The 21349-nt window shown below is 43.9% G+C and overlaps 1 protein-coding gene across 12 annotated transcripts in view; it reads left to right on the top strand.

The window, feature by feature from the left end:
• OBSCN (obscurin, cytoskeletal calmodulin and titin-interacting RhoGEF) overlaps nt 1-21349 on the top strand; it is a 209583-nt gene that overhangs the window by 114463 nt on the left and 73771 nt on the right. For 9 of the 12 annotated variants that reach the window (XM_080383729.1, XM_080383730.1, XM_080383732.1 and 6 more), the window contains 12 exons: nt 4741-5007; nt 6179-6451; nt 6959-7225; nt 9143-9409; nt 9964-10233; nt 10766-11032; nt 11944-12210; nt 13076-13342; nt 14065-14337; nt 17813-18079; nt 20028-20300; nt 20899-21171. In XM_080383729.1, coding sequence (XP_080239855.1) covers nt 4741-5007; nt 6179-6451; nt 6959-7225; nt 9143-9409; nt 9964-10233; nt 10766-11032; nt 11944-12210; nt 13076-13342; nt 14065-14337; nt 17813-18079; nt 20028-20300; nt 20899-21171 — 3231 coding nt within the window. Of the gene's footprint in view, nt 1-104; nt 369-962; nt 1230-2268; nt 2536-3227; nt 3495-4740; nt 5008-6178; nt 6452-6958; nt 7226-9142; nt 9410-9963; nt 10234-10765; nt 11033-11943; nt 12211-13075; nt 13343-14064; nt 14338-17812; nt 18080-20027; nt 20301-20898; nt 21172-21349 lie in introns of all 12 variants that reach the window. The other 3 variants (XM_080383728.1, XM_080383724.1, XM_080383731.1) reach the window with 2 other exon arrangements.

Here is a 21349-nt window from a genome sequence, read left to right on the forward strand (position 1 = left end):
CAGGGCTCAGCGGCGCACCATGCATCCTCTCCCCCAGGACCTCATCCAGCTGCTTTTTAAGGGATATTCATTCTCTCTGTGGTAACAACTCCTTTACTCTTCAGCACTGCCTCCAGAATTCAAAAAAACCCTGAAGGACCTAGAAGCTGTAGAAAGTGGGACAGCTGCCCTGCACTGCGAGCTGACTAAACCTGCTTCGGTGGAGTGGAAGAAAGGGCAGGAGGTGCTCAAAGCAAGCAGCAAATATAAAATGAGTCAAGATGCTGCTGTTGCAAAGCTGATTATCCATGAGCTGGATGTGGAGGACAGTGGAGACTACACTTGTGTGTGTGGAGATCAGCAGACAACTGCCACTTTGACAGTCAATGGTAAAAAAAATATTAAAAAATGAAAAGTGTATAGTATTTTCTGAAAATAAAACCTGTGGCTTAGTGTCACTTACGGAGAAGAGCAGACTACAATTGATAAGGTGTGCAGAATAGCACGGTCTATACAGCATAATGGAGTCACCAGGTAGAAAATGGGAATTGCAATGCAGAACCAAGTGCATTTTCTCAGTATGTTGCTGTCAGAATAATAGTAATCTCTCTTGCAAGTGGCCTGCCTAAAGAGGGACTCTGAACTCTTACAACTCCCTGCTGACCTTCAGAATACCTCTTCAGTGATCAGGGCAACATGTTGGCTAGTTTTATAGTAGGAAAAATATTCTGCCATGTGTAGATCATAAATTAGATTAAGCTTCTGTGTACTTCATGGCAAATGTAACTTCTTGAAATCGATTTCTTCTTGTTCTGCAAATATTCCTATTACTTTTCTGGGGAATTAGCCTTGTGCTTTGAATCTAGAGCATTGAGGTTTAGAGAGATCTGCAAAAAAGCTCTTCTGGTGCTTTCATTTTCTTTCTTATCTGTCTTTCCTAAACCCCAATTGCAGTATGTTGCGAGTTATGTTTCTATTTTTAGCCCTACCAGCACTTTTTAAACAAGAGCTTCAGAATATGGAGGCAGAAGAAGGTGGTACAGCAACACTGAGGTGTGAGCTTACCAAGCCCAAGGCTCCGGTAGAGTGGAGGAAAGGAGATACTACTCTCTACCCTGGTTTGAAATATGAGATGAAGCAGGAGGGCTTCACTGCTGAACTAGTCATTTATGACTTAGAACTGGATGATTCAGGAAAGTACATCTGCGACTCTGGACATCAGCAGACAACGGCTGTGGTAACCGTGCATGGTAGGCAGAGTATTGTCCCTTGGCTCAATAGCAATGAAGTGAAAGGAGCATCTCTCAATGTTCCCTACAGTCGTTTATTTGTTCTGCTGCTGGTCCCTGCCAGCATCCATATTCTACTTCAGCATGACACTTGGTCAAGTTAGAAAGGTTCTTCTTGCAGTATCTGGAGTGATAAATCAGCATCAAAGTGATTGAATGTTGTCGTGATGTCAAATTATGATAAGCCCTCCTGCCCTCTGAGCACAGGGAGTGTGGCTGCATCTGGGAATGGGATAACAGAAAATAAGCCAGGCAGGCTGATGGTTATTTTGGGTTGTTGAGTGCTTCAGTGGGCATAAGAAATGACTAATTGGATGTAATGCCTGACTGGGACAATAAGAGATGCAACAGTTGGGGGATAATAGGTTTCTACAACATGTGAGTGTGCTATATTATTACTTGAGGCTTTGAGCCTCAGGTGTAAACTCTGACCGCAGACCACTGCATCCACATCTGTTTTCCTCCACCCCTTCCACCATCTAGAGCAAGACCTTGCCTGAAATCTGAATTTCCTCTCCCATTTATCACTTTATTAGTCATCTTTTACTTTACTGCCTCTCCTTCCATTTTGAATGGTAACTTGATCTTTTATATGTTGATAGAAGCTTTATCTGGGGGGAAAATACTCCTGGCTTAATACTGAAAACTTGCAGCCCTTTATTAAGGAACAAGAGTCTGTGTAAGAGAGAGCATGTCCCAGTGATCTTTAACTAAAGCATCCATAGTTGTCATGGAGACACTTCCACAGGGAAGTCCAACTCCAGATCACAAATCAGGCCGTTCTGTGGAGCACTCTTTAAGACCAGCTCTTTCCTAACTTCACCATCTGTCCTTAGCTCTTGGTTCACATAATGGTTCAAGAAAGATGCTACCAAGACAGAGGCTGGCAGCCCAAGGAGTATGGAATCGCTAGAATAGGCCGTTTCCAAAGAATGATGGTAGGATTGTGTCCTTTTCGGACCGAAATGCTCTTAAAACATTTCCCTCTCAAATTTTGCAGCACTGCCTGTCACATTTAAGCAACACCTACAAAATAAGGAATCAGAGGAAGGAAGTACAGCTACGTTCCGCTGTGAGCTGTCGAAACCCAATGCTGCAGTGGAATGGAGGAAAGGAGGAGTGGGGCTGCAGCCCAGCCAGAAATATGAAATGAGGCAGAGGGAATGCCTGGTAGAGCTCTTAATACATAATCTTAAGTTAGAAGATACAGGAGAATACAGCTGTGATACTGGGGATCAGGAAACCAAGGCATCTTTAAATGTGAGAGGTAGGTGGTGTGAGCTGACTCCTAAAGCAATAGATTCCATCTGACATGCAAAGCAACAGTTTGAATGTGAATGTTTTTAAGTACATGATTTTCCCCCCTATAAATACTTTCCCTTTCATCTGATATACTAGATTATTTTTTTTTAAATGAGAATGGAAGAGGATGGTACTTTGTTCTTCCAGTGTTACAATTCAGTTTGGGGTTCTAAGAAGAAATAACTTTCTAGCTTTATGGCTGGGGAGAAATTAAAGAAAGGGCAATGCTTTACTGTAATGTTTGGACATTTCACATGACATGCGGCTTAAGTATTTAAAAAAAAGATTTTCTTCCAAATCTCAGAAGACTTGACAATAACCTTTCTGATCAGTCAAGGCTGTCCATGGAACTTTGAACTTCTTTACTCTTGAGATCGCTGTTAGGTGAACTGAAGGATAAATTCATTCAAAGGATTCAACCTGGGAAGGATTTGAGTCAAGAAATGAAGTAAATGTTGTAAGTGCAGATGGCTGCTTCTGATGCAGCAAGATCTCCCAGTAGTTGCAGGCAAATTGGAAAACCTGGATCCTGCCTAGGAATATAGCACTTGCAAAGCACAATATCTTGTTCTCCAAAATGTCGGTCTAACTGTGTTAACCGGGACTTGACTCTGGCTTCAATAAAAGCTCCTGTTGCTTCTTTTTTCCCCCCTTTAGCTCTGCCAGTTCTTTTCAAAAAGGAGCTCAAAGACAAGGAGGCAGAAGAAGGAGCTGCAGTGAAATTCCAGTGCGAGCTGACAAAAGATAATGCAACAGTGGAATGGAGGAAAGGCACCATGGAGCTCTTCCCGTGCACCAAATACGAAATGAAATTAAGTGGTCGCACAGCTGAACTTGTAATTCATAATGTAGAACCAGAAGATGCCTCTGATTACACGTGTGATACAGGAGACCAGCAGAGCACAGCAGTCCTCAGAGTGAATGGTTAGCGTTGCACCAAAGTGGAACAGAGGATGAAGGAGATTTGTGAAATTGTGTGAATGATATTCTTTTATTTATTGGTGAATAACCTCCTCCAAAAGTTAAGCTAACGAGGAAAGCAGGTGCCCAGTCATAAACCAGAATATAGAAAAGTAGATCTTGTGGGACAGGGTGTGTAGAATGGCTGTTTAAGCCTATAAAGCAGACAGTACAGTGTATTGACTCCTTCCTGTGATGTGATGAAAGCAAGAAACTCTGCCACATGGGGGGTCTGAAATTCTCATAGATCTTTACTTTTGGCACTTTGCATTAATTGCTGATTCAATGGAATCAATAACTAATCATAAGTAATTTACAAAAGCACTTCAAAAATTCACTGTTTTCAATTTTTGCAATGCCTTCCTGTGAAGGTCTTGAGAACGCTATGTTTAAACAACCCAGGAATAATATCTGTGGTTAATCACCATCTGTGTAATGTTTGTGGTCCTCTCGATCTGTTGGGTGGAACTTGTGGCTTTGATCTAAGCCGCAGCCATTCAAACCACATCCTCTTGGCTGATCCTGACCCACAAAGCAGCCACTGGGTCAGCTCCGAGGGAGGGAGCCCTGTGCTTGCTTTACGTATCACGATGGGGTCTGGACAGGAGGCACAAGCACTGAGATTCCTGTTTCCACAGCTGCTCACACATGCACATGATGGATATTCCCTTCTTGTTTTCATCAGTTACAAGCTGTTGCCTGAGCTGTTCCATGCCCAGCTTTTATAAATGTAGTCCATTTGTGTGTCATCTGGGAGGATTCACACTTGATAGTCTAGGGTCTTGAAAAGATAGCAGAGAAATCAGAAATGGGTTTAGAGCGTTACATCATTTATGGTGTTGGAAGTCATGGGTATTTCTATAAAAATGAACAGATTCACACTACTTTCATTCAGAAAGTACCAGGTTTTGCTTAGTCAAAATCTTGATGCATGTTGCAGTTTCCACTATCCAGAGCAGATGCATAAAAGGCATGTCAATGCCCTTGGCGCTACACGAAACAAACATATTTAGGGGATTTTCTGATCCTCCCCTATGTCTGGATATACAGAATACAGGTCTGCTTATAGAGAAAAAAGGGTTGTTGTTACCATATAGCGACTTAATGCAAATTTGTTCTGCAGCATCCAACACCAGGTGTCTCGTGCAGAGTTGTGCAGAGCTGGCATTTGAGTGAACGGATCATGTATTAATTGTTTTCCATTTTGCAGCCATCAAACCCCAGCTGAAGCAGCACCTGAAGAATGAAGAAGTGGAAGTGGGAGGAACAGCCAGGCTGCGCTGTGAGATTTCCATTAGCAAAGCAGAGGTGGAGTGGAGGAAAGATGGGGCCATTCTTCACTCCAGCTCCAAGTACGAAATGTGGCGGGACGGCACCCTCCGCGAGCTGCGCATTCACCGCCTGGAGCCTAGCGATGCAGGGGAGTATTCCTGCAAGGCTGGAGATGAGACGAGCTCTGCAAAACTGACTGTCAAAGGCAAGACCCATTTGTTGGGGCGAGGGGATTTATCACTTTAGGATGTTTAGATTTTGTGATATAACCGTTGCTATTGTGATAGACAACTGTGCTAAACACAGAGCGTAGGAAGGGTATCATGGTCAATGGTGCACCTAAGCAAAGATTCATTTGGTGGACAGCAGACAATAAGGTAGCTGTAATTTTTGACTCATGGCTTGAAATATTTGCTTGACATCATACTCGTGTGAGTGAACCGATGGTTCATCCCCAGCTTCCAGTCACATGGCAGCTGCATCTGGCCTTAATGTCATTACAGACAGAGCTTGCTTTCAGGTTGGCCCACGAGTGTGGAATCATCACCACTAGCATCTCTACAGGCTACTCAATATTGTAGATATTATGCCTCACTGCACCGTTTTTCATGCAGATGGTGACCTCAGTTGTATGAATATGTACTGTGTGTGCTCAGGTGAAGATGGCGCTGCTTTTCCTTTGGTATCCTCCAGCAGATTCAGGGTGCACACAGCCTCTGCCTGTTGCAGGCTGTCTGGATGATCTCTGCACAGATATGCAGGTGCCCAGCCGCGCTATCAGCAGGGCTCAAGCAAACTGAAGCGCAAATACCCTGTGCTCACACTAATCCAGTAAGTCCTGCTGTGAGCACAGAGTCAAGCAGATCCTCAACCAATTTGGAGCACTGGCATGGAATATATGCAAGTCTCTTTGCAAAACAACAGTAGAAGGGAGCAGGTTCTAATGTTATTATGTGAAGATACCCAAGTCCAAATGTAACAAATTTCAAATTCCTGATTTCGGCATTATTCACCCAGCATCAATTACAGTATCATACATGTAATTAAAAAAATCAGTATGTAACATATCTCTGAGAAAAAGGGCAAGTGATAAAACACCAGCTGAAAGATATTGGCTGTGTTACCAAGTATGGTGAAAGTATGAACCAGCAGGGTTTGAAACATGATTTGAGAGGCTGTGCTATCTCCATCCTTGGAGGTACCTAAAGCTCAGCTGGGCAAGGTGCCGAGTAGCCTGCTGTAAGCTGGCCCTGCTTTGAGCAGTGGTGGGGCCAGATGACTTCCAGCCATCCACTCCACCCTGTATTATTTGATAATTCTGTTATTTGATCCTTGTTTTCCCTTTCATGGCTTGACTACTGATGGACTGTTTGCAGAGCCTGACGTGACCATTGTGAGTGGCCTGAAGGACATGGTGGTGGTTGAAGGCGATGATGTCACGTTTCGGTGCCAGGTTTCTCATGAGAATGCAAGAGATGTTGAATGGAAGCTACAGGATGTTGCTCTGCAAAATAATGAAATGAATGAGATCTCAGTGGAAAAAGGAAAAATTCACACCCTGACATTAAGGAAGGTGACTGAGCAGGACATTGGCACCATCACTTTCCGAGTGGGACCCCACACGTCAACGGCAGAGCTCACAGTAAAAGGTGAGGGCTTTCTGTGATGTGGGAAACTGGTGAGAACAGGTGATGTTTTGCCTATGCTTTTAGTAAATGCAAGGCAATCACTCACCCCTTGTTAGCTCATGTTAGCAGGGTGCATGTGCTTCAGAACATGTGTGATGTACTGATGCGGTCTCAGAGACTGTCTTCACCATGGATAGACTGGATGTGTCACCAGGGTCCCAAAGCTCACTGGTTGCTGAAGAAATTACTAGGTTGGCTCCAGTAGCTGTATTGATAGACCTGTAATTTTCATTGCTTCCACTCTCTCTTTCCTTTTTTGCTTTTTGTTCTTTGTAGTCTTTCTTTCTCTAACCATTGCTTTGAAGAAATTCTTAACCAAGCATCCTCCTCCTTCCCTCTTTGAAGCTTGTTTTAACCCCCCCAATACATAACACAGGAGTTAAAGTAACTGTTCAGCTGTAGCTTTAACACTGCAGGGGGAAACAAGATGAGGGTGACTGTAAATGCCTTCGCTGTTTGTCATTTCAGTGCCACCTCCAGTCTTCAAGGAGAAATTACAGAGCACAGAGCGGCAGGAGGAAGAAACAGCCACCCTCCGCTGCGAGGTCTCCCAGCCCAACGCCACGGTGAAGTGGAAGAAGGGTGCCCAGGTGATCTCCCCGAGCTCCAAGTATGAAATCAGGCAGGAAGGAACAATCCATACTTTAAAGATTTATCACTTAAAACCAGAAGACTCGGGCAAATACACCTGTGATAATGGAAACGAACAAACAACAGCCACTTTAACTGTTAAAGGTAGGTTTAAGAGGAGAAACTTGTTCCACTTCCTTAGCTTGGCCCTAGCAAGAAGGTGCTGTCTGCTGTCCTCGACTCCAGATGTACTTTGTTGGCATAAATTAGCTGAGTCCTTTTGCTTTCAGAGGTTAAGCCTGTGGTGTCCTGAGCAATGAACATGGAAGAACCCATGTGCAGTAACTGCTTCCACAATTCTACACCCCAAGGACCTCTTTCTGGTCACTCAGAACTAAAGTTAGAATGAGACCAATTTTGATGCTTAACCATCCTTTGAACTGCAGCTCCACCTGGAAAAATGGTACTTGAGTCCAAGTGCTCAGACTTGGGCACTCAGCTCCAGCTGACAAGTAAGGCACCTACACACTCCTAGTGCCTCAGGTCTTAAAAATAGCTGTAATGTGCCAATATATCAATTGTTAAAAATCTACTCTGGTGCAAATACAATTATAAGGTGATTCTTTCTGAAATAGATAGCAAAAATGAAAAGGAACCAGGATATTCTTGTAAAATGCCATGTTTTGATATACACCTTGATGGCTTTTCCATGAAGGGCATGCACCTGCCTGCTATCACACCAAGTCCGGGACTCAGTGATACCAGGATATCTGTACTGTAAGCAGATCCTCTGGTGGTGGCTGGCTGTTTGTGTCTCTGTGTGGTCCCACCTACTCCAGCACTCTGGAAAAAACCTCCAAAACCACGAAGCTGCTGAAGGCTCTGTGGTCACCCTTCATGCTAAGCTCTTTGAACACAATGCACCAGTGAAGCAGGTAAAAAAGGCCAGTCTTGCTCCAAGTAAGAGATGGGTTCTGCTGTGGAGCTACTTATCCACAATCTACAGCTGAAGGATGCTGGAGACTACATCTGCTATTCTGGTGATGAGCAAACTATAGCATCTTTGGTAGTGAAAGGGCACAAAAAGCTTTCACTTCATCTTTTAAGGAGCTCTAGGTTAGTTTAGCTGTTTCATGGGTACGATTCAGGGACACTGGCAGTCTGATCCTTTTTTGTGATGAGGATTTCTGAATCAACAGTGATGCATTCTGACAGAGTAGGTCTTCACAGAGACTTTACATCTCTCTCTTTCTTATTCCTTTTCTGGCTCCTAAGACTCATAGGGCTGCAGGACTTAGCTGCACAATAGGATGCCTTCACTGCAAATGCAACTGTACAAAAGCTTTGACCCCAGGCATTCCCCAGCTGGCCCACAAAATACACCATCCATTCCTACATCACCTGCAAGAACCTTCAGGTCTGTCTCCTTTTATACACATCTGCTCCCTGGTTCCTGTGAATGCACCCTGATTTCTGGAACCCCACCTCCTGCCCTTGTACATACCAGTTCAGCCATAACTGTGGAGCCACCAAGGTTCTTCTAGGGAACTGGACTTGAGGAGTTGAACTTCTACATGTGGCGCATTGTAAACCCACCCATCAAGACCCCATCTTGACCCATCACTGATACACACTAGTGCAGAGACTTCCACAGTTCCTCTCTCTTCTGGGTCCAGTTTTCAAATGAGAGGCATTATTTAATGATGTTTCTCCACGCACTTTTCCCAAATACCCAAGAACTTAGCTATCAGGTGTAGGCTTTTGAGTTGTGACTTTGGTACCCATTTGGAGATACTGCACTTAGATGCTCAAGAGTCCATATCCATGACTGCTCCTGGGTAAGAAGGAACTCATTTCCAGAGGTGCTCGGTGTGTGCAGTGCCCAGTGACTCTTGGGGAGTGCAGAGTAGTTAGTGCTCCCGGAGTTCCAGCACTTTCTGTCATTCCTTGTTTGGGTTTTAAAGTAATTTTGGAACTGAGTTTGAACCAAATTTGGAATGGCACCACAGTTCCATTAAACACAAGGCTTAGTGAGATCAGCAATGAAACATAATTGTTTTCCTCTGATTTATATTTGTTTAGCTTTGCCAGTAACCTTCACACAACCACTCCAGAACCAGCAAGCTGAAGAAGGCGGCACCATCACTTTGAGCTGTGAAATCTCAAAATCAAATGCCACTGTGCAGTGGAAGAAGGCCGGCAAAGTGCTGCGACCAAGTGACAAATACAAGATGCGTCAAGCTGGATCTGTGGCTGAGCTGACAATTCACAACCTGAGTGAAGCTGATGCTGGGGAATATGTGTGCGACACAGGGGACCAGCAAACCACTGCAGCTGTGCTCGTGAAAGGTGGGGCTTTGTGTGGGGAACGGTTGAACAGAGTTTGCTGCCGTGGCAAGGGCACATGATTAAGTAATTTGACAGCTAGACATGGTCCTGTGCCCAAACTGAATCATGAGGATGCTGGAGATAAGAGTGACTTCAGAGGGATAAGAGCTGGCTCATTTATCTCTAGGGAATCAGAAGTGGGTCTTTAGTCAATGATTCTGTGGTTTAATGTTAATGTCTCCCATTAAAATCTGTCAACAATATTTTCATGATACATAGTTTGCATTATAAATATATGCTATATATAAAAAATACAAAAAATACAGTATAACATGCATGCTTTATAGACTATCATATATATGTGCATAATATATATGCACACATACATACATTATGTGTCTGTAAGTACATAATGTGTTGCTACATGCCCCTGTAACTATGTTTCCGTGCATTTAGTGCTTTGTGGTCATTCTTTCAAATAATGTAGTACTGTCAGGAGAGAGCATAATGAAATGTTTAACCCAGAAAGCATCACTTGAAAGTAGATATCAAACTCTGTTGGCCTTTCCATAAAGAACCAGCAGCAACCATAGTGGAGACGCTGAAGGACATCACTTCATACGAAGGAGAAGACGCAGTGTTCGAATGCCGACTGTCCCGGGAAACAACTCAGGACACCCAATGGTTCCTGGGGGATGTTCCCCTACAATCCAATGAAATGAATGAGATCAGAGTCCATGGGACACGTCACACTTTGATCTTGAGGAAGGTGACAGTAGAAGACTGTGGGCCCATCAGTTTCAAGGTTGGGCAGCATACCTCAGCAGCACAGCTGACGGTCCAAGGTGAGCAGCCTCCTGGGAAGAGGGATGGAGGGGGTACTGGTAAGCACTGCCAACATTGCTTTATCTTCTGGAGAGGTTTATTTGGGAGGAGGGGACCTTATTGATTTTGGGAGATTCTGCTAACCTAATTCAGGCATTTAAGAGTTAGATATGTATGTCTGAGCTAGTCATTTCAGTCCTTTTTATAGTTCATGGAGTGAAGCAAACACCCTTTGAAGACCATCCAACCTATCCTGAAACAAGCAGCTAAGATATGTCAGAACCAATGCTGAAGAATATCAAGAATATGCTCCGAGTTAATCTCCGACTTATGATGGTTTTAGATCATGTTTACTCCAAAAAACATCCAAAACCACTAGAAAAACTTTTTCATTAAGTTATATAGAATGATTTTGAAAGATGGGCCATGTCAATAACTTTTGTTTGCTCCTCTTTGATCTGGTTCAAACTGTAACTGTAACCAGCCAGCTGTGACCTGGGGGCAATGCTGGGTTAGGGGCTTGCAGCAGCGTTGGTATCCTCTTCCCCACAGTTGCCCCGGTCACCTTTGTAAAGGCGCTCCACAGCTTGGAGCTCCAGGAGGGTGGCACAGCTCACCTGTCCTGCGAGGTGTCCAAACCTGATGTCCCGGTGGAGTGGATGAAAGGCACGTCCGTGATCCGCTCTGGCCAGAAGTGCAGCATCAAGCAGGAGGGGAACGTGCACACACTGGTCATTCATGATCTGAACCGTGGGGACTCAGGGGAATACAGCTGCCACACAGCTGATGAGAAGACCACTGCCAGGCTGGAGGTTAAAGGTACGGCTTCCTCTGCTCAGCAGCAGTGAGAGGTGCATGTATCCATGTCAGAGCTCTCTAGTACCAAGGCAGATGGTGAGGTAGTGGAGCAAGTGCATCAGAGGTCACTATGTTGGTCAGTGGATATGGCTGGAGCATGGGAGGTATAAGGAGAGGCAGGGACAGCTGGGTTTGTTCAGCCTGGCAAAGAAAAGTTGAGGGGGGACCTCGTTGCTGTCTGCAGCTTCCCCATGGGGGTCTACAGAAGGAGAGAGACAGACTTTCCTTGGGGTGCTCAGTAAACAGATGAGAGGCAACAAATGCAAGCTGCAGCAAGAGAAATTCCAATTAGGAAAAAAACCCAACAACCTTTCACAGTGAAAGGGTGGTGGCTGTTGAACTGGGACCTAGAAGGGTGGAGGAATCTCCATCCACAGAGGACCTCCAGAGGTCCCTTCAGCCTTAATTATTCTGTAATTGATCACTGGCTGTATGATCTGATGCCTCAGGTCTGCAGGTATATGTTCTTTGAGTGCTTTTATCCTATTCTGTCGTTTTAGTTTGGGGATGAAAACCCACCTGAGCTTCAGAAATTCAGTGTAGCTGGGAATTCTTTGGGAAACGAAGTCCAGGATATGGGGGTGAAATGCACTCCTATAGAACTGGAATTTTTCCTGCTGCTTAACACCTCTCCACACTCTTCCTCCTCTTTATGTAGTGAGGATATTTCAAGCTGTAGCCCTATATATAGTACCAAGGCGTCTCTGCCTGTGGCAGCTCTGCTTAGGTAAATGCAGCTGGAATTGTCCGTGAACTTCATGGATTGCATTATCAGTTGCCTTGCCTTTTATAACCTTAACAATAAAACGTTCCTCCATTTTCCATTTTTCCTTCACCTGTTTCTTCCTCTTTGCACCGTTCCCCTTGTCAAGCCCTGCCCGCGCTTTTCAAACACTGGCTGAAAAATGAGGAGGTGGGGGAAGGGGGCACAGCCATGCTGCACTGCGAGCTGACGAGACCCAGCGCACACGTGGAGTGGAGGAAAGGAGACATGGTGCTGCAGCCAGGCAACAAGTATGAGATGCGGCAAGAGGGGACGCGTGTTGAGCTTTTCATCTATGATGCTGAGGCTCAGGATGCTGGTGATTATACATGCGACTCAGGGGATCAGCAGACCACTGCATCACTGCAAGTTAAAGGTAGGAGAAACCTTGCTTGAAGGCAGAGAAGTTACGGCTGTGGCTGTCCTCCATGGAGGTGATATGGAAGTTTTAGCACTGAATTACCGTTAGGGCTCTGTATCTGTGCATTACAGCTGCAGGAAAGGGTCTGATCTGCAGTCTGTTCTTCAAAGAAGAATTTAGTGCCTTTTAATTCTATTTCTGCAGTTGCAATTTTGGTCCCACTGAGGGGGAGGGCTGGGAGCAAAACTACAGCTGCTGCTCGTGAAGGGTATGTACAGGAACAGGGCAAAAACTTGCCTGCTACCTGCCGATGAGCAGCTGGAGTATTTCACCATACCTGGAGCAGGCCCACGTTAAATTGAGCCATTATACCTGTCGGTGCCTGAACGGCCCAAGATTTGTGGCTCTTTGCCTTTTTCTACTGGCTGTTTTTAGATTTTATAATTTTATTAATTTAGAACTAAGTGCTGTGTCTTTTGACTTGAGCAACCAGTTTGTGCTTTTAAATCCTGAGTTTAGCCACCATAACCAGCTCCTGCTCTGTGTGGTTTCAGCAATTCACGGTCCAAATGCTGTGACTGATGCTGTTGTGTTCTTAACTTCTCATACTGAAAATTGTGAGTACGCCCACATGAAGCCCCTTAAAGGTCGTGTGACCTATGGCAATCCTTTATGGAGCAGCAGTGGACACCCTCACAGTATCTGTGGCTGATGCTCATGAGCATCTGGTTATGGCACAACTCAGAGTCCTGCTCTGGGCTTGGCATTGCCAGCAGGCAAGTTGGGGTTCGGAAAGAAGGGAACTGCCAAGCTGGAGAAGTTGCAAGCAAGTTTCTTGCCTCTGAGCACTGTCACTGATGCAGCTGCCTCTCTACCACAGTACTGCCCGTGCTGTTTAACAAAGAGCTGAAAAACGTGGAGTCTGAGGAAGGGGGAACAGCTGTCTTGCACTGTGAGATCTCCAAGCCAGATGCTCCCGTTGAGTGGAGAAAAGGAGGGGTGGTCATTCAGCCCAGTGACAAATACGAGATGAAGCTGAAAGGCAGCGTTGCTGAGCTGATCATCCATGGCGTCGAGCCCGATGACTGCGGGGATTATACCTGTAGCACTGGATACGAGATCACCACAGGTTCTGTGTATGTGCAAGGTAAGGTGCACCGCGGTGGAAGTGCTCCGATCCTGCCACCTGGATGTCTTATTCCAAAATCTTTGACATTAACTGGCCAACCTTGTCCCAGGTGCAAACAGTTGAAAGTCCACTCATTTCTTTCCTGATTTTGGGAAAGATACAAACACCTGCCTCCAGGCTGAGGTTGGACCAATGTTTGTAAGCGAAGGTAGTTCCAAGTAGTGACCATACTGTGTACTGTAGCAGATGGCGGTACTGCTGACAAACTATTCGCTTGGAGCAATGGTTGTAAGAAGTACTGAAATTCTTGATATTACTGATTACGGCTTCTGTCCTTGTTGATATTCTTATTACTCTTTTAAAGCACTGTTAAGTAAACATTTAAATCTTAAGCAGCCTCTCTCCCTCCCACCTTGTACAATGTCAGTGCAGGTGGCTGCAACATAAAGGAGAGCCAGTCATGGGCTGGTCACGGAGCAGAGTCTCCTCCTAGTTAAAGTGTCTGCAGACACACACTGTGCTTGCAAGCGGGCGAAGGATCGAAGGTGGTTTCTAAATCTCCTAAAGAAAATTTTAGCTCTTTTTTTTTTTTTTTTTTTTTTTTTCCCCTGGAATATCATCACAGAATTTGACTTTCCTGGACAACTTGCACTGTTGCTTGAGCTAGTTCTGCAGGAAGCAATGTGTATATGTTTATGCTTTTGTTTTCCTTTGGCACCTTCTCTTGCTCTGTTATACAGAAGAAGCAGCAGTCATAGTTTCTGGTTTAAAGAACACAGACGTCTTTGCGGGTGAGTCAGCCACGTTCACCTGTGAGCTCTCGCACCCGGGCGTGAAGAACGTGCAGTGGTGGCTCGATGGAACTCCACTTCACAACAACTTTGTGACTGAAATCTCTGAGCAGGACGGGATGATCCACACTTTAATCCTAAATGACGTGGCATGCCATGACTCGGGCACTGTCACCTTCAGAGCTGGGTCCCTTATATCTTCAGCTAAATTATTAGTCAAAGGTATTTCGTTGTTAGAAAGAAACACACAGCCAACTCTGGACTTGCTCAGTGCGCTAGTGCTTCTGCCTTCCAGGCTACCCTTACTAAATCCCTTCACAGTTCTTCTGGGTCCTGCAACCCTCCACTTCTGCAAGTTGCACATACTGACTCCAGAAGTCTTACAGGTATAACCACATCGATTTTTTTCAGTGGTTCAGGTGAGGAAGGCTTGCAGGGTCAGGGCTGCTGCTTTCACCTGATGCCTAAAGTAGAGCTGAATATAAACCACTGTGGTAGCACCTGATTATTTTTTTTTTATTATTCCCCCTTCAAATGTTTTTATAGTACCACAAAATATTATGTAGCTGGAAATTCATAAAATTACCACTGTGCTGCTCTGTAGTGAGGCTACTGGTGCTGAGCCCAGTGTGTTCCCAAGGCAAGCCTTTGGGCTCTTGATGGTTCCTGGAAACCAAAGGGTATGTGACATTGCAGTAATACAGTGACAAAATGAGCCTCGTGTGTTGACTGCCGGAATATTATGGGTCATCACAGCACTAGCAAAGCTTTCTGGTCCGTTGAATAGATATTCTTCTCATTTAGTAAGGGTAGCCACAAACCGCAAATAACACTGAGCTCCAGACTTGATTAAAGCAAGCTCCTTCACATCCAGTCCTTCTATAGCGACTAGGAAAAGCTGTTGTTTTTCAGACAAAAGTAACACTTACTCCTTGCTTGGAAAAGGGATTTGTGTATATGGAGATATAAAGGGTTAAAAGTTCTTTATTCAGATCAACCCCCATGCTATAGCTGTCAACCGTAAAAGGAATTATCCACAATATTTAGTTGTTGTAAGTAGCTGATGTCTCCTTTTCTGTATAATGTGTCCCTTGCACATTCAGAAAATTTAACTTTGCAGAGCTAAAAAGCCAAATTACTTCTTCCTAGTATCAGAACGATGCAGCAACAACATCCTGTGCAAACCCCACAAATTCCATGTTCATTTGTGTCAGTTTTGATTTTCACATTTTCAGAGGCAGAACCTGGTTCTGAGCTCTCTAGGCAAAGAACTCCTGTGGGACTAAAACATAAATTAAAAATAAACGCATCGTTAGGTATTCTTCTCAGTCAGATAATAGGCTCCTGAGAAGTTTTGATTTCACAGAATCACAGCATCGTTGATGTTGGAAGGGACCTGTGGAGATCTAGTCTGACCCCACAGCTCATGCTAGTATACATACGTATGCGCATATTTTATGCTTCTATTAAGACAAGATTTCTTTAAGGTGAGCCTGAATCACAGTAGTACATGACTATAATTGGATTAGGATGAGAAAGGTATTTAGAAAACACCACAGTTACACTGTGCTTAATAACACTTGATTTAATAGGAAGGTCAAACACTAGTAAAAGTCTAACTGTGTTTGTATTAATAGCAATTTCAAGTACTTTATTTTGTCCAGAAATTTAAAAATAGATCTGTTTTTGAACTAGGTGTATTTCAGTCTGTCTTGCTATCCACGGCTTGTTCTTCGTCAAGGAATAAGTTGTTTCTGTTCCTTCCCATTCTCCTGGTATTAAGGCATGCTTGAAACTGGATATATTCTATAAGTGACATGTCATGACAGCTTTTCTTGTTGGGCCTTCACAATATCATCGCCCTACAAGTGCCTTCATTCAGTGGTCCAACATGATGGCACCTTCATGCGTGGGTGGAGGGAAAATGGAAAAGGTTGAAGGAGCTGCTACCTTCTTCCAGCCCCTTTGGGCAGGGTGGGAATTACAGGCCCCACTATACACCTTGGCTCCTAAGTCCCGAGGAACTTTCTCCCATCCTGTGGGGGCGAGCAGGGCCACCAAGGTCTTAGCCTACCAATGGCAAAGAGCAATGGGGCAGTGGAATGAGGATGCCTTCCTTCTCCAAGACCAGACATGATTCTTGCTGTGAGAAGCACGTCTGCATCTTATGAAAGGTGACAGTATTGTTGTACTCCCCAGCTCCACAGATCCCTTCTTGTTTCTTCGGTCCTGGTGTAACAAAACCATCTCCATGATTTGCCATTGATGTCTCCTCCCCATAAACACACGTGCAGTCACACGGAGTGGTAGGAGGAGCCTTAGAGAGTGGATTAAGCCTTGCCATAAGTTTCCAAAAGACATTTGCAAGACTATCTTTGCTTACCAAGATCTGCTAGTAGCATCCCAAATCCTTGACCTGATGTACCGGTCCAAGAGTAGCATTCTGGACAGAGGTCCAGCATAGTTTATTCTGGCTGGCTTATGATCAGTACAACTATCTGAAAGATAAGGACATGTATCATCTTCCTATGACTGTCATCTTTTTAGGTCCCATCATAGCCCTGTCATTTTTGGGGGGGAAGTTGACATATTTCTGCTGAGAAGGATGTTGCAGAGAGACTTCTATTTTCAGATTTCTTTGAGGATTTTCTTTTTAGTGTATATATTGCAGCTACATGCAAGTGGTCCAGTTTGACATATCAGGAGGGACTCCTTGACTGCTTTGGAAACTCACAATATTTTGAGGTGACATATACTTACTGTGCCCTACTGTGCTGCCTCCCAGGAAGCAGAACTAGTATGTTAAAAGGAAGACTGGATGCTTACAAGCAGCCTCGTGGAGCTTACCTTCTTCAGAGAAGCTGCATATCACGCTGCTCTCAGCATTTTATGGGCTCTCCATCTGATATTATGATGGTTCATGCTGCATCTCTAGATTAGCTACTGTAAAGGAAATAATATTTTTCCCCAAACTATGTCTCTGCTGCAGAGGAACACATGGTTAATAAAAACAGTAAGTGCCTGTCTCCTGGGAAGTGACCTTTTTTGCTGCAGTTCTCCTGGACCTCTGCTCCTCATGCTGCCAGTGCGTCCCGACGCATAGCCATCGCTACCACAGGAGAGGAGTGACTATTTGTGTTTGAGTACAGCATTTCTTTCCAATGAGTGGTTGCAGTTTGCTCATACAAGGAGCCTCTGGTAGAGTTTTTGGCCTTCTCCTGTTGCTGCGTGAGGTTGAGAGTTTACCAGGAGCCACTCACAGCAGCCTGGCCATTGCAGTCCTCTTGTTCTCACACTTGCGCTCCTGCCACATTCTGGGAAGCAGAAGTGTTTCACATCCAGTGCTTCCTAGTCTAGAAGATTTCAACAATGCTGGGAGAAAAACTAAGCCTGGAGGGAATCCAGATGTTCTGCACAGAAGTTTATATTCAGGACCGTTAAAGCACAAACCTGAATTGCTGGTGGTCCATTTTCCAGTGTGATAGCTATGTTCTAATGTACCAGTTTTGCTTCGATCCTGCTTGATGCTGATACAAGCACTAACTAAACTGCTAATCCCCAGCATGCCCAGTCAGCTTGCTGCTCGCATTGTCACTCTGCTTGCTCCGCACAGGCTCTGTGCTTGTCAAAAATCTCTAAGTCGTGATTTCCATGAGGATCCACTAACGCATGTCCTTCCTGACGTGTTGGTTAACAGATCCAACCATTGAAGTGGTCAGTCCCATGCAGGATATAACTGTTGATGAAGATGGCACAGCAGAGTTCATATGCCAGTATTCTAGGCCAGTACACGCCATATGGAAGAAAAATGATCAGGAAATACATGCAGATGGGCAGCGGGTGATTATCATTCAGGACTGGAATGTAAGCATGCTAAAAATTAAACCTACGGTACCAGAAGACACTGGCATCTATTCTTGTGAAGCTGAAGGCACTAAAGTGATGGCTACACTTGATGTTCAAGGTGAGGTCTTCCAGCCAAAGAGGAAGACTATCATGGGTTCCAAATAAAAGAGGTGGAAAAATCATGGCAGCACCTCACAATCAGTGATGCATCAGATACTAGCTCTTTGGTGCTCACTCCAGTACTGACAACGATGATAAAAGTAGTTGGGAGTTAATGGGAGTTGAATATGAAACTGCAACATTTCACTGGAGCTTGCTCGCTTACTATGCCACCTATACATCATACCTCTTCTACAGTGAGCTGGAGCATCAGTGCAATGGGATGTGTCCTGCTCAATTACTGTAAAATCACAGATATAATGTTGGTCCAGAGGAATAGTAAGGGTACTTTTCTCCTGATCGAGTACTTTTTACACACAGTGTGCCCTAAAACCAGTAGCTAATCAAGAGTGTGGAATTTAATTTTATTTTCAGCTAAGGTAAGGTAGCTTGGTATTTTACTTGTTTCAAATACTGATCACTCAGGAATTACCTTCTCATTGGCATCAGCATTTGTGAGGTGCCTGAGAAAGAGTAAATAAAAATATTAACAATAGATTTAGGATTTTATATTGATGTTTCTTATTTTTTTCTGCTGTGTATGAAATTACTGGTTTTGGTCACCATGTGAGTTAGCTTGATCAGCAAGAGCAATGGTTCTGAATTGCTTTCTGAATATTTGTGGCAATTATGCCTTCTTGCTTAAAAAAAGCAAGGCATTATTTATTATAAGATTTTCTACATTGATAAATACTTTCCATTTTAGGGATTTAAAAATATGTTAATAAACATAATCCAATAGCATCCCAGAGGAGGCAGGATCTGTAGTTGGCTGCTTTTTGTAGTTAGGGAACCCAGCACAAATAAACAGCTTGGATTTGTTCTAACAAAATTAAATGTTCTCCAAGGATTTACAAACTCCTTATAGTTTTCATAAGCAAGAATATTGTAAAAATCTGAATTATTTTAGTAACTTTTTTTTTGCTATTACAAAAATTGTTCAGTTGTTGGGATTTTTGCTTAAAACAGTGCCAGAAAATGGTTTCAGAGATTTAAACGGGAATGTCTCAGATTATTGGTTTATGTTATAGATCATGCTGACCATTGTATGGTATTTGTGTAAACTGTATTTACTCAGCTGTGTGTTCCCACTGTTGTGCATGTAATTTGTCCGTGTAGCTGGTCTAACACACGTTATATTCACATGCAGCAGCCCACGTTTAATTTTGCATCAGGCTGATTGCTTACATACAAAAACTAACCGATGCATGACTCGGCGGGCGAATGCAGTGTGTAGACACATGTGTGTTTCTGACTACGCAATTCACTACACATGCATGTGAAAATAAACTGAGTACGTTATCACAGAGCTGCTGTAATAATTCAGAAATTTACTGTTCACAGTACTGTTAACACAGATTTGAACTTTGTGTGTGTTTCCTAGAGGCAGACTTGTTAACTCAGATGACAGTCGCTGTAGCTTTGCTAGCAATAATATTCTCTCATATTTGCTTTGCAAGTAGAGGTAGTAAGATATTATCATGAGCTACCCGTAGATTTGCATCTCCCTAATTACGATGATAATTGTGCTGCCTGGGAGATCTGCGGGAAGTGTTACCTGCTGTGGGACAGAAGGAATTTGATTATACTTCATCTTCCTGAATTATCTCTTCCTACTGACTACTGGCCTAATTCATATAAACACCAACATTTTTTTTTCTTTATTTGTAAAAACAGAAGTCAGGTTTATTATTATTTTTAAACAATCTCACTATGTAAAATGTTTTTTAACATAGTATTGTGTTAGAGCGTGGTTGGAATGAACAATTAAACTTACAAGCACCGTTTATCACATCCACAACCTTTCCATCAGCTTTCCAGCAGTGGGAATCATTCAGCGCTCCAAGGCTGGTTACCACACAGATGTGCACGGCCAAATGATTAATACTGCTGTCCTTCTTTGCCAGCCAAGAACAGCATTGTCCAGGGCTTGGAGAACGTGGAAGCGGTGGAAGGAGGGGAAGCCCTGTTTGAATGCTATCTTTCCAAGCCCGAGTGCTACAATTACAACTGGCTGATTGATGACGAACCTGCCCAAACTACAGAAAACACTGAGATGGTTTACTTTGAAAATGGGCTCCGGCATCTGCTGCTGCTGAAGAACCTAACTCCCCAGGACAGCTGCAGGGTGACTTTTATGTGCAACAACGCGGTGAGCTCAGCCTTCCTGACGGTGAAAGGTAATTGTGGCACTCCTGCATGGGGAGTTGGAAATGGCTGGTCGGAAAGGGAAAATGAACCAGTAAAATATGATGAGTAGCACAGAGGAAAAGTTGCATTTGTTGCTTGCTTCTTACCTAAATCTTCTTCCCACACAACAAATGGATGATATTTTATGATTGCTTTTTTTGTTGTCGTTATTGTTTTGAGTTGGGTCGTGTTTATAGGTACTTCAGAGCTTTAGACATGAGAGTTATATCAGCAACAATATTATCTCTGCATCATTGTATTGTATGTTATTCCTGGAGATGCCTGCAGGGATCAGAACCCCTCACAGAGTACAAGAACAGCCATCCTCGGTCATAGCATTGTTTCTCCATTGAGGTTTTCTGCTACCTGTGAAAGACATTGCTAGGCTGGTTTTTGCTCAGGAAAGTTTTGGAAAGTTTCAGTCCTCAATGATACCTTCTGTTTTAGTGCTACACACAACCTCCCTTTCAATCATCTCCTTCGTCTCCAAGGTCTGAATGTGCAGAGCTTCAGCGTAGGTATTCACAAAATCTTTTGCTTGTGTTTGTTTCTGTAACTGAGGGCTTCGTTGCCTGTTTTTATCTACAGGATGGCGCCTGCAGATCTTGCAGCCTCTCACAGATGTGGAAGTCTCTCTAGGGGAGAAAGCTACGTTTAGCTGCGTTCTAAGTGAAGCTGTGCCAATTACTGAAGTTGCCTGGTACAGTAATGACACAGAGATCCAGTCAGGTGATGACTGGGAGATGCAAGCAGAAGGAAACAAGTACAAACTTATTCTGAAAAAAGCCCAATCGCATCATTCTGGAGAGGTGACCTTTGCTTCCAGGGAAGCAATAGCATCAGCCAAGTTATCTGTGCTAGGTAAGTGTCTGTCATTCTGGCCCAGCAGCACTTGAAATCTCAGACTTTGGCATTGAGCATTGAATTTTCTAATCTTTATGCTGGTTCTTTTCTCTTTGCCTTGCATGTCCCAAGCTAGTGTTCTTGGTCTGAGAAGGTGCTACTGGGCCACTTGTTCTTTGACCAGAAATGGTCCACC

This window comes from Falco punctatus, assembly GCF_963210335.1.
Source record: "Falco punctatus genome assembly, chromosome: 4".
In the NCBI taxonomy this organism is placed as follows: Eukaryota; Metazoa; Chordata; class Aves; order Falconiformes; family Falconidae; genus Falco; species Falco punctatus.